This window comes from Haemaphysalis longicornis, unplaced genomic scaffold (assembly GCF_048455015.1).
Source record: "Haemaphysalis longicornis isolate Haplotype H1 unplaced genomic scaffold, Haemaphysalis longicornis Haplotype H1 scaffold_10, whole genome shotgun sequence".
Classification (NCBI taxonomy): Eukaryota; Metazoa; Arthropoda; class Arachnida; order Ixodida; family Ixodidae; genus Haemaphysalis; species Haemaphysalis longicornis.
In genome coordinates, this window is record NW_027526204.1 from 105,776,420 (window position 1) to 105,794,200 (window position 17,781).

Sequence of the window (17,781 nt, forward strand, 5' to 3'; positions counted from 1 at the left end):
GAGTGGGGGACAAAACACTGGTTAGCTCAGTGGCTCACCTGTGACTCCTGAGTGCATGGTATACTTACCCACCAGCCGCTTAGAAAGTTCAATTATTCAGGGAAGGGGAAGAAAAAGAGAGGCGCCAAGACACATTCCGACACACCCCCTTACAGTAGCACGAGACGACAAGACAAAAAGACGTTTGACGTTATTCTTTCCCAACGATGGTGCGAGATCAGCATTTCCTATTACTCTTGTATTCATCACATCACGTCCCAGCTAGGGAAAAAACAGAATATAGCAGGCTTTTGGATCTCTAATTGTGGAAGCTATTTCTCAAATCTGGACAATGTCACTTACATGACAATATCACTTACATGCTAGTGACTACCAAGCAACAGGACAATAGGAACGGAAACCGGTGATGTGATTTATGTGAAAGTTATCCAGAAGTTTTTTTCACATCTATACACTGGCACTTTGTCAAATCTTGTTGAACTGCATCGACTGAGTGGTGCCTTTTTCCTTCTATTGTTTTGACAAGTTAGCCACATATTCTGCAGTCTGACATGTTCTGCGGACTGCAGTCTAAATGGATTAAAAAACATAAATATCTCCCTCCCCATTTTATTTTCATTTATTTTTTTGTGTGTACATGTAAAACTGATGACAAAGAAAAGTTCCCCGAAAGGCTACCCACAAGTTTGGGTCCCGTCATAATATTTTTTTTTATTTGTTGCCTACGTTTTGTGCAATGAATTCAATGGCAACCGGATTGTGCCCTAATTTTTTTACTAGAAGTCATACATCCCTTGCCATAGAATAACAAATATAGGCCACATAGGAGACCTATAAAGATAGCAGCGCACAGAAATTAATGAAAAATACAAATGAAAAACACGCGGTAATAATGCGTATTTTTATAAGTGACGGTAGCACGTAATGACAATTGTACCTGTGGGCATACACATTGACACCTGTGTGAGTTATCAGACTTTTCAGATGTGGAAGAAAGCTAAAGTCAGCAACCCAAGCATTTGTTCAAGATAGACATTACAGGGATATTTTATAAGTTGGCATTTTAATGAAGGTATTTCTGAGCTATGACTTGGACAACTCTGTTGTTGTACTGTGTAAGTGAACTTTTAAAGCTAAAGGCGATGCATGAGTCCCTACTCTCATAAAAAAAATAAACCTATAGCCATAGCATAGAACAATGCGTAGTGCTTGCTACACTACTTCAGTGCATGCGATATTTATGCATCGGTCCACTGCAAACACTAAAGTGATGCTTTCCCCCATCATCTGACGTCTCTATATATGTATTTGTAAATTTTACTCAGAGAGAGGAGGGCACATAAAAAATGTGAGGAGCCCAGAGGACCCAGCCAAGCTTCAATGGGAGCACTTGAGAATACAATGGAGCACAATTTGGAACACAAAAAAGTTGCCACCTTCACATGTTACGTTTTGCTTTACTGATTACTACATCCAGGATAGAAATCACCGCTGCAACAGATGACCATAAAAATGGTAAATTCCAGACCTGCTGCCCAATGTCTACAAGCACTCAGCCACACACCGCAAAGATAATTAAAAAGAATAGAACTGGTCTGGTGCTGCATCATTATACTTGACAAACTAAAGATTTTGCTTAAAGTGATGCGGCTTACAAGCAGAATGCTGTTTAGAATTTTTCGCACAGAGATAATATTTTATCGTATGCTTTTGATTTGGACACTGTTGCGGCAGCAGTTTATTCTTCTTAACACGGAAAATCGATTTCACAGTGGCCATATACACTGCGGTGGGGCAGTTATTACAAGCACGCATAATCCACAGCTGGAATCTGGATTTAGCATTTTTTGTGCAATTTTTACGCATTAACTTCCAACGTGACACTACAAAAGCCGCCACTCAATATTTCAGTTCTTTTTGTGTACAGCAGGCAGTCAACTGCAGTGCTTTCAAAGCACACACTACTTTTTGCCAACAAGCAAAATCAACACAAAAAGTATTCACGTTTCTGTAATTGTTGTCAGGGTTGCGGGGCCACTACATCTAATCATGCAAGATAAAAAAATTTAGGTATGGGCCGTGTCTCAGTATGTCCAAGGCAAGTCCCTGATTTAAACAAAACACATTTGTTAACCTTTCTAATTTTTCGAGATGTGTAGATAAAATGGTTGTAGTTCACTGTATGCGAATTGCTAGAAGCATGATTCATCAACAAGAGAGAACACGGGATGTACCGTGTGTTCAATCACCTCTGATGGCTTGAATGAACACTTGAGTTTGAAAAATGACAATTACACTTGAAAAAGGTTTTACAATAGTATAACCATATGTATGGTATGCCAAATGTCATTATTATTTGTTTTACGAGATCTGAGAAGGTAGTTTTAGTCCACGCCATGTTTAAAACAGAACTTTGAAAGCAAGTGTTTCGAGAGAACAACGTACATTTACACACAATTGCCAGAGCACGGTACTAATTGAATGGAGAGTCAGAATAGCTTATCCCCGAATCAGTACTTTGGCTATACAGAGCTGTGTTAATTTTGCAGACTACGGGATATCTTATTCATTTTGACTGAAGAAAAACAACAGCACTTCATGACTCTCTCAAAGCAGTTGCATTCAAAGTTTTCTTCATCAAAAGATGGCTTAGAGAAGGTGGAGCACACATAAGCTTAATTTTTCTCATGACACAGTGGTATGCTCGAAATTATTAATAGCAAACCTTAGCTCTTATAATGAGAAAAAGAAAAATGACCCGGCTACCGTCAAGTTGATTTGAAGCAGTGCATTCCGTGCATGCCAGAAGCACAGCACAAATCAGCCCTCTAGTCCAGAACTTTGTTCCCATCTGTTAATAGTTAATGGTCAACAGCTGTTGGGACAACAAACGAACCGAAGTTCGCTTTCATCAAAAGAAACACGTGCTTTTAATTTGAGGACGATGCCGGTTACCAGTTAAATTTCCACTCGCTGAGGAATTTCGCTACCACACATACCTTAGCCATGCCTCTTCTTATAGTTCAGTGTTTTGGTACAGTGTCAGGGCTGTGATTTGTGTACACTGCTCTTCTCTAAGCCATCTTTCATGCCCTGGAGTGAAACTGATGGAGAAATATAGGGCTGCTCACTTTGAAACATGGGAGTAGAGCTGCTTGGAAGGTTGGCGGGCCATGATCTTCTCCGGACTAGTGACCTTGGCGTCGAACACCAGGCTCTGCACAAGCTCCTTGTCGCCTGCACATTCCCCCGTGTGACCGAGAAGAAAAGGAAAAGGAGCATAAACACAAGAGTCTTGTTTCGAAGTGAACGCTTTCTGAGTGGCACCGATGGCGTTCTGTTAGAAAGCTAATGCATTGCCCATAAACTGGTTGGCCAACTGAAAAGTTCTGGACATGCAGTACGTGCCGAGAGGTCTCTGGACACGTGGTGCGTGGGTGAAGCCGGGCTTCCATTGTGCCAAAATGGTTAGTCGAAAATCATAAAAAAGGAATGGTTTTAAATAAGATAACAATACACGCATCGATCATGAAAAAGTGCAAAAGTATACTTTATCTTATAAATCACATACAGGTATTTATGACACCGTTCATAAATGCATTTACAACTTACTGCGGGAAAATTGCACATGGGACCATTCTTCATTTGTGATTTGGGTCTTTGAAAGCTTGGCGATCGGTTCGATGCGCTTTCAGCGAAGGTTGGAAGCACTTTTAGCTTTAGCTTTTGTGCTTCTCTCAACTTTCTTTCGAAAAGGATGGTAAATTTTTACTACAAATTCACAGGTGCTACAGGGTTGCCCCTACTCCAGCTGCTTTGTGACCCCACTACAAATACCAAATGTTCTTTCTATGTGACAATTATTTTAATTTCAATTTTGACAATGTTACCACGATTTCCACAGTTGAAGGAGAATGTAAAGTATGAAGTTCCCCAGATTTGTTTTAGACGGTGAACCCAGTGTTAGTAGATGTGCACAGCGCAGTTGTGTACAAAGAAGATTTCAATGTTGTTCAGCCTTAAAAGAATGACTGCAGTGTCCTGGCCATGAAATCAACAACCCTTATTGAGAGAAACGCGCCGGCTAAGGTCATGGCATAGAGTGAACCAGAGAACGGTAGACCATTTGGCCTCAGGCGCGCATAGAAAAACAACTAACGAAGCAGTGCAGGGAGATATGAGCTGGGCGTCGTCTGAAGTTCGAGAAGCGAGAGGAGGTTGAGAGCAATGAATCAATGAAGGTGGGCAGCTAAGGTTTTTAGGTACCTGTACTTGAAAAGCGTGGACCCGCAGTGGTTAAGGAAGACTAAAAGGCTAACGATGAAATACGGAAAGAACAGTGAAGAATCCAGCCAAGATGACCAAAAAAGAGGCAAGGCAGATAGAAACGAATAAATGGAAAGACAAAATGGAAGCTGAAACCTCGTTAGAGATGCACAGGGCTGAGAAATGAGAAATTGGACATCACAAAGGAAAATTTCTACAATAATTCTTAGGGCAGTGCGTTGTTTTTTGAGGCAAGAGCAGGTTGCTTGCGAACTAAGAGCTTTGTGGGAAGTACTCACAAAATGATGGGGTATGCGTGGTCTGCACAAAAGAAACAAACTATGCGGCACACAGCGTTAGAATGCGAGGGTATCCATCCAAATCTACATGAGGGCTTGCAGAAGCCCTAGGATTTAAGGATAGCACAGAGGAAGTTAACTTCAAGGCTGTCCAGGCGACGAAAAGAACATTAGAATGCTGCGGGACGAAAAGCAGAGAGGGGAATATTGCCTTGGACAGTTACTACCTGTAACACGAAAAAAAGTATTTTGTGCCTAATAAGTTTTTGTGCCTGCCCTAAGCTGCGCTGGTATCACACCAAGAGTATAAAACATAGGTATATTAGTCCTTTTTGGTAAGATGACAAGTCATCACTATGCTACAAAGGGGAAACCAATAGCAATCATCATTATCATCATCATGAAAAATGTCGGAGTGTCATGAGAAATTTACAACTTCATGCATGCAAGCACAATGTGCGCCCAAAGAAATAAGACCCGCCCCTGGAAACAGAAATTTCGTAGCTGAACACCTTAACTGATACGTTGCAGCGACGGGATTTTCCAGACACATTATTAGCCCAAGTGTCCAAGAGCTTCTCTTGTCAAAGCGTCACAAATTGTAAAATGCTTGCTGTTCAATAAGGAGAGAAAGACAAGATGTTTTGTACTCACAGACCATGGTGTTGTAGAATTGCCGTTTCGAATCCGGCTTCCACTTGTAGAAATCAGAAGTTTTGGAGGGTTCTTTCATAACGCGTTCGAGGAAATCTTTAATGATCGTCTCTGGGGTGTCATACGTGCTGTGGATGTCCACGCAGTATTCCCTGAAATCAGACAAACAGCTTAGTGAAGCGAAAATGGATTGTGAATACTAGAAATCTAGTGGTCTTAAATATTGGACACAGTTTTGTAAAACTTGTTACCATGAATCAAAATCAGCACCTTCTTATTTACAATTAAAGGAATGGTTAGAAAAAGGTACCAGTCAGGGTGAACCCTCCAGTTCTCGCCTTCGAAGTACTTCCTCCCTGAAAAAGAAACACAACACAATGTTGCCTTCTGGTGTTCCTAAAATGCTGGTTTTTCAATATTCTGGCCACGAGTTTCATTACTTGAATTTCGGCTTATTGCTCTGGTAAGTGATCGAATGGTGAAGCTGTGGCCCACTGTATGCTCTATTTAACTTGTTAATTTTACTGCCACCATTATGTAATGCCTTCAGGCTTTTACGGTGAAAATAAATGAAATGAAATGAAATGAATAATGATCCAGTACTTACAGTCCTCTTCCCTTGATTGAACCTCCACTGCACCCAGAATTTCAGTAGAACCGTATGGCTGTGGAACAGCTATTCCGAACCTGCAATCCCCAAACATTTTGGTATAGTGTAAAAATGGCTGCCACACCAGCCACCAGCTGCCATACCTTGGGGCAAGCTGAGCACGTTTAAGCTCACAACAAAGGGTTTAGGTAGATGCAACAGACTTGCGGTATGAATGTACAGCATGTTTTAAACAGGGATGAGAGGTGGAGCAAATACTGCATACGCAGAGGCATTAGCGTCATTTATATATTGCACCAGATACGCATGCGCACAAATAAAAAGCCCTAGCAGGTTTCTAGCCATTTTTAATGAACACAAGATATCATAAAGGTACTCGAGCGTCTGCTGCAACTGTGTGCCACAAGCACTACACATTTGCCGTCTTGCATCACGTCTTTTCTCTGGCTAGTTGTGGCTCTCTGAGACAGCAACGCACTGTGTCCAGGCATTTGAGTGCTGGCCCGCATACCGAGGATAATCAATTTATTTTTCTTAATCTCTTTTAGAGCCTCAGCCGCGAAATAAGTAGCACAAATGGATTAGTGTGCACTGGGGCTCAGTATAATTTTACAGGAACTTTCAAAGCCATATCAAACATTTAACATATTACGAATGTAGACTTCACCAGGCATCTGCTCCTTCTTTTTGGCTACACCATTGCCATTGCTTGGAACACCTGCCACAAATCTACATGGCTCCACAATTGGGCGTTCGGCGTGCGAAGCCAGGGGACTTCATTTTTACTGCTGCTTCAGTAATAAAGTATACGCAGCCCAGGACCTTTGGCTGTGTATGGGCTGCTTTAATTACAAAGAAACGCTTCACAGTTTCGCCAAAATTAACATCACTCTTGTCTTGCTGTAACGTTTTATGCACCCGCATTTTTCGTGTCAAGCCAAACATTTCTTGTCAGGCTGTCATAATCTGAATCTTTATGTCACGCTCCCCTTTGTGGGCTATATACCACTTTCGCAGAATGATACATTTCTTCCTCAAACTTACGAGAATGAGCTGTTCGGCACGGCTCCATATTGGTAGTTGTGGCGTCTTGTCACAACTCGCCTCTGTAAATGACAAAAGCGTCCTGTAAAAAAAACTGCACCAGCGATTTCTGTACAGGGTTGCGAAATGGAACATGTTTTCTAGCGCTGGATGGAACAAATTTCCGTATTCTTCTCTACTATGTTCCCGTCTTTTTTGCTATCGAAATCATGTTCCAGTTATCCCAGTACCAATTTGCACAATCTTCCGCACTAATTAGGGTTGCTAAATTAAGATTAAAAGCTCTATCATGCTGTCATCACTATATCCGCTGTGAACGGCACTCACTGCTCATGCATGCTACAAGTCTTTTGACGGTTTTATTTTTTGTGTACGGAAAAAACTACGCATCGCCAGTATAATGAGCTAAATATTTGACCAATAGAAATAGGTGACCATACATAAATGCTGCTGAATAAACTTTCTATGACACTTTGAAAGAACTTGGCAGGACTTTGCCAGGGTTTCTTGCCACTTTCCATCGAGTCCTCCTAGGTGATAGAATGAGATCTTGAAAATTTTTAAGAACTTAAGCTTAGCAAATTATTGATTTTGGTACATCACAGCACTTCAATGGCCCTGACAAACGCCAGCATTTGTGTTACCTTGATATACTATTACGTGGCGCAAGCATGCCACTCACCATTTCATCTAGGTGCACACGCATGGGCAGAAACTCCATCCACCCTCTTCGGCCATCAATCATGTTTTTACGAATCTGCGCAAAGAAACGGTGAAACAATTCAACCAGATTGCATAGAGGATACGCCGAAAATAATGCATGGTTTCTGCACTGAATTGAACAGTAAGGTTTACAGTGCATACTACACTAAATTCTACAGTACGTTATACAATATACTGTACCATAAGTTCTACAGTACGGTTTACGGTAAGTTCTACAGAAAAGTTCAGTGACTTCTAGAGTAAATTCTATACTAAGGTCTGTGAAAGGAAAGAAACCTTCTTACCTCTGCGAATACGTGATTGAAGAGCTGTCAAAGTGAGAAAAAGAGGGAAGAAAAGTATCATCAGTCTAGGCTAAATTTATTCTCAAAACATTGCTCATTCCCAGAAAAAAGCACGTTTAGAACTAAAATAGTTTGTATTGTTGTTGCAGTCTTTCGTCCAATCTCGAGTTTTTATTTCTTTAATTGGCAACGCTTTAGGTTGCTTTGACAATGTAGACAATCCTGTGTTCTTTAAAATGGCTGAAATACTTGTCACATCCTTCGATCAAGTTCCTATGTTTTCGATATTTGTGGCAGGAAACGATCAAGTCTTTTGCCCATTTTGGATTTTCCTGATTGTGCTTGGTAGACAAACATGCTTCACCTATGGTTAGAACTACAACAGTTATCCTGCTGCCACAACTGCAGTATTGTCTGGTTAACATTCATCACCTCAATAAGGTCAGAGCATTTGTGAGCAATTTTTGTCATTATCTTTATGAGCAAATATAGACGTCACGTTTGCTCGAACAAAAAAAATTGTTGAGTATTTTCAAATAGAAACAGCTAGCTGTCACGAGTAATCTTATGGGGTTCTTGCACTCCCTGTGTACTCTACATATTGTGACCAGAAAGTGTGGAATAAACGATATCAACCATACTTACACGGTCCGCTGTCTCATTGTCTAGGAGTTCCACCTCCAGGAGGTCCACATTGCTGTAGTAAGGCTTCAGCATGTCCTTGTACTATGGAGAGGATGATGTAAACAAAAAAGCAGGCAGAAAATGAGGAGGTATTCCAGAATGTCTCAACTCAATCTGTAAGCATCCAGCCCGCCATGCTCAATTCAGTTGTTTATTCTAGAACTCGACATAGTCTATAGCCGGTCGTGGTGGTGCAGGAAGAATCTCTTTCTTTTGGATGAGGGGGGGGAGCGGAAGGAAACTGGAACAACAAAATGCGAAATGGTCAAGCTGATAATAAGAGAAAAGAATGTTGAAATATTGGCTTACGATTACGATACTTTCTAATGCAAAATTTAGGCGCAGCGCAAACTGCAGTATTTATGGTGACGGAACATAGTTGCCCCATCTCAGGAAGTACTTGCGCCATCAGCGAGTGCACAACAGCGTGCACTACTGTGGCATTATCTCACAGTGCATCGCCACTACCGCACGTCTTGTGCAGCCTTGGCATACCACCCTACCCTTCAAACTTTCACCATACTTTCGTACTTTGCTTTCCTGCTCTCTCTATCTTCAGTGTCTTCTTCATTCGCTCGCCAACAGCGACGCGAAACCACAGAAGCGGGCGCTTAAGAGCTGCGCTCTAAAAATAACACTAAAGAAAAACCTGAGTACGCAACTTTCAAAAAGTTTTCTCAATTATATATTTTTTTTCTGCAGGGGCACAGGAAGAGAGTTGATTGTCTCTTTTCACCCCTCCCAACCTGCCATCCTGCACTTCTCCTGCCCTTCCTTCTCCTGCAATGCTCCTCTACCTTGCCCTACACCTCTTCGCTCTCCCTTCTGAAGTACCTACCCTGTTTCCTCTTTTCTCTCCAACCCACTCACAGTGCTACCTTTAAGTTCCTCTCCTATCCCCTCTCCTCTACATTTTCTCCCCTCACGTCCTCCACCTCTTTTCCCTTTCTCCTCTGCTGCCCCTTTTCCATCTTCTCGTATTCCTTTTCACGTCAATCTCATTGGCGCCTCTGTTAATCATGCCTCCCTTTGCACAACCATTTTTTCCGTCCTCCTGCTCTCTACACCTCTGCCCATTTTCCTCGGTCTCCCTCCTTCTCTCCTCCTCCCCCTCATTATTTTACACCACACCTATATATACATCATCCATTACCCTCCAACTTCTTTCAGATTCCTTCCGCAACACTTTCTTCACTATCCCCTCCCTCATCACTTATCCCTCTATACCCTTCTTTCCTCTCCCGCTTTCCCATTCCTACACCCATCTTGGCCGCTTCCTCTCCTCATTCCGTTAACTATTGCCAGTTCTTCTTCCTCCTCCCTTTCCATCATCCTCCTCATACTCCCCCCCTTCAGTCTAATTCCCCCAAACCACACCTTCAAAGTCATATCCCATCCCCTTCCCACTACACTTTTCCCATCCCCTTCTCTCTCTCCTCTATTTCCCTCACTCTCTGTATCCTCTTTCGTCCTCCTCATTATTCACTACACTGCTCATTACCCAGGTAGTCATTGCGGCGTGCGTTTTGAAAGGACATTGCGCTTAATACATGGCATCGCCTGCTTTTTCTCACCTAATTTGTTTGTTTTTAGCTGCAGTAATTTGTCATCGCTGCCCTTTCACACGGCAAATATAAAACCAATTAAAGTGAATGACACTAGCTGTTAATGACATTCTGTTCAGCCATCTGGATCTACGCAGGAAAACAACTGTCATTTGATAGTCATAGAGTTGACAATTAGCAAGCTCGCAAAAATGCAGAATTATAGCTCACGTGTGTCTAGACCTTTTCATACATAATAGTTCTTTCAAAACAAAACAAACAATTCCTTTTTCAAAGTGAAGAAAAATCACCACTTTAGGTAACAAAAGTACACATCACAAGTCGAGATAAGTCCACAAGAAACCCGTATAAGGGGAGCGCACTCATTGGGAATGAGCATTATTTCCTAAATACTTGTTTGCCTTTTTTATTTTATAAACAATAGCAAGGAGAAAAGGTAAGTTTACTGACAGTTTTTAAAAACAGCTATTCTTTGGTTTATTACTGGACTTTGCTTAGCAACGCGATACTGCTGTCGAGGTTACTAATTTGGCCACTGAATGAAGCTCCCCAACATTATTCAGCCCCTTAATTCCATTCGCCTTGAATGTCATTCGGTATTATGGTGTAGCGCTGAACTAAAGACATATAGACCAAATGACATTTGCTCTAAATTACATTAGAGCTGCCGGGTTCTGCAAAATCACCGAGACGACTCATGTCACGTTCAAAATGCTTGCAGTAATGCGCGCTTCGTGCTGCGTGGACAAACAGTCGGCTGCAGTGATGATTGATTGATTGTAGGGTTTAACGCGCCGATGCAACGTAGGCGATGGGGCACGCGGCTGCAGTGATGAAACACAGTGGCAACTTTTATTGCCGTTACCTGTGCCATACATACAGAAAAAATGACATTAAGTGGTTAATGCCTTACGCTTTAATGCCATCAATTTGCTGCTACACACAAACGTCTAATGCCATTCACTCCATGTCATTTTTGGCTTAAGGAGCTTCGCACAACTCATTTGCCTTTGCGAATGCCTTAAATCTGCCTACTCTTGAACACGATAAGCACCAATGAAACCAACGAAACTCTCAGCACCAGAGTGTTGACGCTAAACGAAGTTGAACTTCAAAATAAGACAATTTTTTGCGCAATTTTGGTGACGAAGTTCATAAGAACACAAAGTTCACTGAAACAGCGGCAAAAGGCAAAACATCGTGTAACTAGTCATTTGTAATTTTTCGGATTTGGCTACCACTGTAGGCAACGGAAGCTGCTGAAGCCACTTTTAGAAACGCCTCACACCATTTTTAGAAAACACTATTATAACGTTTTCTTTCACAAAGAACATTTTTAACCTTTGTACGCCGCTTTTTACTACGTTAAAAACTTCCAAAACTTCAAAAATATGACTGCACTTCTCTTTTTGGCCATTATCACCATCATGCCTAACATATTCAATGCATCCGCGTTTTCATGTGTAGCAGGGCCCACCCAAATAATGTCATTTGGTATCTTAAGGCATTAAACACTTGATTTCATTTTTCGTGTACGTGTGCCACGGGTATTAAGTTGTACCCAACTAATGGCTGACCGACCAACCAACCGATGGTTGAATAGAAAGCAGGAGTGTGTACATGGAGCGCAAACTTACCAGCGGCCGATGGTCAGGATGGAAGAGGATGTGGCCATTCTTGTTTATCATAAATGAGTAGGCGTTCACACCAAGCTGAAAGGCAGGAGAGGCAGTGAAGTACCATGCCTTAAAGATATTAAAATGTGATGAGGCACTGAGCGCTCGGCACTTAACTGTTATTATGTGAAATCAATTTCAAAAGCTGTAAGTAGCCATGTTTTCTGCAGGATTGGCCAAACGCAGCGTACGTTTTCACACAGGCCCTCATTTCAGTCCTCGAAGTTGATCAAATAGCGAGCAGTACAAGTCACTATAAAGGGTCGCTACCAATCGGAAGCGAGCAGACGGAATTTGAGGCGTAGACTTGCCATGGTATCTCCTAACCGCTGGTTGACCTTGTGAGCCCAGGAAATAACACTTTGACTTATCATGGTTTCAATTTCGAAAGGACCACGAATAGGACCTGTATTATGATATATTTGAAATAGGTAACGTTTGATACACCGCTATAGCTTGTTCCAGTCCTGAAAGACAATGTTCTTACAGGGAAAAAAATTAGTAACATTAAAAAAACTTTCAAACTTCCCTCTTTGAATTGTAAACAATTTGTATTATTTCCACTAAAACAATCTTGTACTTTGTTTTTGTAGTCCTTTTAGGTGCCACCAGAAAACCTGACTACGTAGTTATTTTTCAAACGACTGCCAAAAGGCAACCCTGCGCAGATTTTTACCAAACATGGTTACGTCGCTCGGCATCGATTGTGCTGAAGCCCAATTTGAAGTTTAGCCCGTGCATAGAGTCCCAAAAACGCCTTCCATAACAGCACGCACCAAGACTGTTTCGACTCAGACTCTTTCGACTCAGACTTAGATCTTATTCATGGCCACCTTCCTTATTACTGGATTTCACCACGAAAAAAAGTAGGGTTCAGTTGTGAATCTATATTAGCCAGTTTTATAAATCTGCTAGCGTGCTTCACTCATCCATACGTTCAAAATTTGTTCTTTCAGTTGGTTCATTTCGGGGTGAATTGGAGTGGGGCTAGGGATGAAGACTTGATTTCCTGATAAGGGTTCCTCAAACATCATACGACGAATCTTGTTAGTGCAAAAATGGCAAATAAACAGCCGACTAATGTAGTGCTCTGGTACACATGTTCACATAGGCAGCGTTAAATTTATTGTTGTCTGCTGGGAAAAGGTATATAAACAACTCTCGTGCTTCCAACATTTCCCCTCGCAACCGAGAAGATAAATATTCTCAGCACATACGCACCTTGAAGGGGTGGGCGACTTTCTGGAATTCTCGAAGTGGGACGTCTATACCGACCACACCAAGAAGGTTGGCTGTGCCAGCCTGCAAGAAAGCAATCATTTATGTGAAAACTCCAAAGAACACCTATCGGGTCCCGAGAAGGCACCAGGTTAACACCAGGGTCCTCAGGTTACACATGTGAGTGGTAAGAATTTAATAACATTGTGAAATACCAGTGCCTGTTGAGCCGAGATGGGTCGCGTTCATTCAAACCCTTAGTGGGGATAAGAACTTGAGGACCGACAATTTGACTACGTAAGGTCAGGTACTTTGAATTTAAAATAGGCCACAAGAAAAACCTGGCAGTTAATGCGACCTATACCGTATTGGAACAGCTGGCATCCACTTTGCAGGCATCACTTTTTTTCCAGAATTCATTTCTATAGAACTGAATGCATAGCTTGAAATTCTATATAAATTTTATTAAGGTTAAAGCTCTTCTCAAACTTTGGTTTAAAATTCTTGCACCGCAATTAATTTTTCCCGTGGCTTCCACAAGAGTAGACACGAGTTTCAGCTGCTGTTACAAACTTAATATTATAAATAAATAGAAATTAATAACAGTACGAATAAACATAAGTAACCAATAAAGATGCGGTCTCAATACTTACGGTATCGTTGCTGGTGTTGTACACAGGCGCCGCCACAGTGGTGTACAGTTGTAGCACCTGCAGAATAGTTGTAGGCGAGGCAGGAAACGAACTATGCATCAGAATTTACACATCGAAAAAAATTGCCATTGTTATCATCATCAGAGGTCATACCCAAAAGAGTGTGGGTACACTGTGGGGACGTTTCCTAACAAGGGCATTGATTTAACAGTGTTAGGCCATCGCCAGCTCTTTCTACACTGAGAAAAAATGGCAGAGCTTTCAACGCTCCATTGAAGAATGATGAAACGGCGTTTTTTCAACTTGCTCTTGCCAACATGAACTATGTTTCTCTGCCTTAGCAAACATCACAGGTGAGCCTCCATGGTTACTGCCCCCACCCATCTCGTTTAACCTTCAATTTTACAAAATGAAAACAATTTTGTCAACATTCTTTCTGCTTTGCGAAGGCACATTGCTTGTGTGGTTCCCTGCATCATCTGTGCAATTTTGTTCACGACTATTGTCTTTGTTTTGTCGTGCATGGAACCAAGCAACGATTACGATGCAGGTCACCAAGCGCTTTACATGCCACAGGGACAATTCATGTCTGTAAGAGTACATGCTTCACTCAGGCAATATTCAAATGGGGATACCACAATGCTTTCTGCTACTATCAAAGGTTAGTACCTACAAGGTCAAGTTACTCTACTACCGCAGCTATTACCTGCTCTCTTGGTGTTTGTGGTCCACCAGCTCAAGGGCACGGTTCTTTCCATATAGCTCCGCGATTAGAGTGACGATAAGATTCCGTCAGTTGGGTTAAGGCCCAACGCTAGCAGCGAGCTTAGACGCAAAGTGCAGCAACGTCGCAGTGGTGGCAATGCAAGCTCCAAAAAAAGTGAAGTGAAGATAACGCGACTTGGCTGGCCTTTACTTTCTTCCGTGTCCTTTCAGCTTGGAGAGGCATCAACCCTATCTGTACTCTTCAGGGAACGTTCTCATATGCATTGGGATGTGGAGAAAGTGCAAAAGGAGGCAAAAGAGAGAGACATTAGCCAGTTCGATAGGCTGTGAAGTTCGGTGTTTTGGCACGCGAAGTAGGCGTGGTGTCAATAAATGTGGGATGCCCGCAAAAGTCAGTGTTCTTTTTCTGAGCTCACGCATGCGAATCTTCAGCGCTTGTCCAGCTAATGTGCGTCTTGTCAAGACATCGTGGCAGTTACAACTCAGTGGCGGGGTTCCTATGGCTGTCTCATTTATACCTAACCCGCCAAAATATTATTACGACTTTTTCTATGCGCAAGCACTTCTTGCCGAGATACACAGAGCCCCACCCGCGTAACACCCTTATCTCCGTGAAAATGCATAACTCATTTCGTCGTTACATTAGTGCAGATAGTGAAAATTACAGAAAACAACAGTAATAAAAATAAATAGATTATAAAAATGAAGCAACAATGATAAAACATTCATCTGAACACCGTCTTCCCACAAGCCTAACAAAAATAAAGAATACAAAAACTGAGAAAAAAACAAACCTAAAAAAGCCAGAAGGTTGCCTAATTTGGCTACTCATAGGGAATTCTGGATATACAAACCCAAAATGAAGAAAATCAGCATGGGAATGCCTATGCATTGAAACAAGTCTCAGAATTTCTTATTATATCTGGCAGAGGGGGAGTGTCTGTTTGCTGTGCTGTGATCAACATGTGTAATAATGTTTGACTTGCTTGTAGTTTGGCATGGTTGAGCCAAGTCAGTAAGCACTCACTTTCGTGAATGTCCTCGACCAGGTCCTGCATTATACACATCCTCCTTATCTCTAGACAACTACCAAGATGTAGGCCTCAATTGACAGCATTTTGTTTTTTTTTTTCGACTAGCCGTACCCTCCACAATGTCCTATACACCTGGCTGTACAAGAAAAAATGGCGGACAAGAGTACCAGGTTGGGCCCCCAACCCCAACACTCAGAAAAACGAGTGACAAGTTGCAAAACCTTCTTTTCACCCCAACGTTACACCAACAAAGTGATGAAGCAATTAGAAAAATAAAACAAGAAAAGAGCAACGCCAAGATATCTAGCAGGTAGCCCCAATTTAAAAATTTGTACTTATCTACTAAAGCATGTGGCTGTTGAGCTACGAGCCCACGTTTTTCGACAGCACTTATCTACTAAAACACGTGGCTGTTGAGCTACGATCCCGCGTTTTTCAAGAGCACTTATTTACTAAAACACGTGGCTGATAAGCCACGAGCCGGCGTTTTTCGACAACACTTATCTACTAAAAAACGTGGCTGGTAAGCTGCAAGCTCGCGTTTTTCGACAACATTTATCTACTAAAACACGTGGCTGTTAAGGTACGAGCCCGCGTTTTTCGACAGCATTTATCTACTAAAACACATGGCTGTTAAGCTACGAGCCCGCATTTTTAGACAGCACTTATCTACTAAAACTCCTGGCTGTTGAGCTACGAGCCCGCTTTTCTGACAGCCCTTATCTACTAAAACGCGTGGCTGCATGTTGAGCTACAAGCACCCGTTTTTCCATAGTACCTGTTCCTGGTTTCGTTAAAGCTATATTTCGTTACATTTTATCAGTTGCTGTCAATACACTGCAGTGCTGACAAGGAAACAATACTTCTAATAAAGCGAGACTTCGGGAAAAGAAAAGCCACTTGGTTATAACGCAGGTCTACTGTATACTAGAACACATGGCTGTTCAGCCCCCAACACGCACTTATCGGCGACCTGGCTTCGTTATGAGCGATATTTTGTTAAAAGCGATCATTCGCTCTTAGCACACTGCAGGGGTGACCAGGAAACAATACTGTGAGATTTCTGGGAAGAAAAGCGACTTCGTTATAACGGTGGTTTACTGTGTAGTAGAACACGAGGCTGTTGAGCCACGGGCAGGCACTTGGCCTGGCTCCTTAATAAGTGATACTTCGTTAAAAACGATAATTTGCTCTCAACACACTGGAATAGTAACCAGGAAAGAACACTTTGAATTAAGCGATATTTCGCTGAAAAAGCGACTTTCTTACCACGAGGGCCTACAGTACACTAGATCACGTGGCTGCGTAACCACAAACACGCATTTAAAGGCGACCAGGCTTCGTTATAAGCGAGATTTCGTTAAAAGCGATCATTCGCTCTCAACACACAGCAATGGTGACCAGGAAACAATTCTCCGAATACGGCGAGATTTTAGAAAAAAGAGACTTCGTTATAACGAGAGTACTAGAAGAACACGTGGCTGTCGAGCGTCCACGAGCACGCACTTTTTTCTTGGGCGGCCTGCGCAGCGCCTCGGCCTGGGCCGTGGACGAGCGCGCGGGTCGCCGCAAGGGGGCGTCGGGTTGGTCGGCAGCTGCGGCCATGTATTCGGCCGAGGAGTCGCCGGCGAGTGGCTCGCTGTCGCCGTAGTAGGCAGGCTCAGGCTCCTTCTTGGGCATTCGCCGCTGCTGAAGGATCAGGTTGCGGATCGTCATCTGCTCGCGCTCTTCCCACAGCCAGTCGGTCAGCTTGGGCTCCTGTTCGCCATCGAGAACGTCGAGAGACATTGTATCCGACTTTTGCTTACAAGACGCGCCATCCGTGCCTATTAGCATTACGTCGCTATAGCAGCGCTAAGGAGCGCACGACCCGTAGTGCATTGCGTAATGGCGTTTGTCATTACGAATTCTATGCGCACAACGAAATGTGCTTTTAACTGAAACGGCTAAATGCACGACGAAGTTGCGCAGCCTTCGGTTACACATATAGAATCGGTAGTATGAACTGCGCTCACAGCATCCTTAGTGTTTATCAGCTTTACGTTGCGTTACGCCCCGAAGTACATGATGGCGTATATGCTCACTACGAGGGCTATGCACGCAGCGGAGCGTGTCTTAGACGAAAACGGCTAAATGCACGAAACGCTGTGCAAGCGCAACAACACCACCACTGTTACAATAGAAGCCCGTGTTTGACGTGACATAGCCTACACAACCTACCGTGTAGTCGATACTTATTTAACAAAGGAGGCCTTCCCTGTGAGCATTTGATAGCTTAGCAGCCCTGCGTTGGGTATTTAGTGGGCTTCCTCAATTATCAGTCCCGGATCGTCCGCGGACTGCCC

At 42.7% G+C, this 17,781-nt stretch overlaps 1 protein-coding gene across 2 annotated transcripts in view; it reads right to left on the reverse strand.

Moving 5' to 3' along the window:
• LOC144159045 (voltage-dependent calcium channel subunit alpha-2/delta-3-like) overlaps positions 1-17,781 on the reverse strand; it is a 163,592-nt gene that overhangs the window by 18,268 nt on the left and 127,543 nt on the right. Inside the window, exons 15-26 of one of the 2 annotated variants that reach the window (XM_077690289.1) lie at positions 16,943-17,194; positions 13,677-13,733; positions 13,027-13,107; positions 11,767-11,841; positions 8,526-8,606; positions 7,881-7,904; positions 7,556-7,630; positions 6,874-6,935; positions 5,827-5,906; positions 5,530-5,575; positions 5,220-5,371; positions 3,132-3,237 (exon numbers count right to left, since the gene is read on the reverse strand). In XM_077690289.1, coding sequence (XP_077546415.1) covers positions 3,132-3,237; positions 5,220-5,371; positions 5,530-5,575; positions 5,827-5,906; positions 6,874-6,935; positions 7,556-7,630; positions 7,881-7,904; positions 8,526-8,606; positions 11,767-11,841; positions 13,027-13,107; positions 13,677-13,733; positions 16,943-17,194 — 1,091 coding nt within the window. The remainder of the gene's footprint in view (positions 1-3,131; positions 3,238-5,219; positions 5,372-5,529; positions 5,576-5,826; positions 5,907-6,873; positions 6,936-7,555; positions 7,631-7,880; positions 7,905-8,525; positions 8,607-11,766; positions 11,842-13,026; positions 13,108-13,676; positions 13,734-16,942; positions 17,195-17,781) is intronic. The other variant, XM_077690290.1, reaches the window with a different exon arrangement.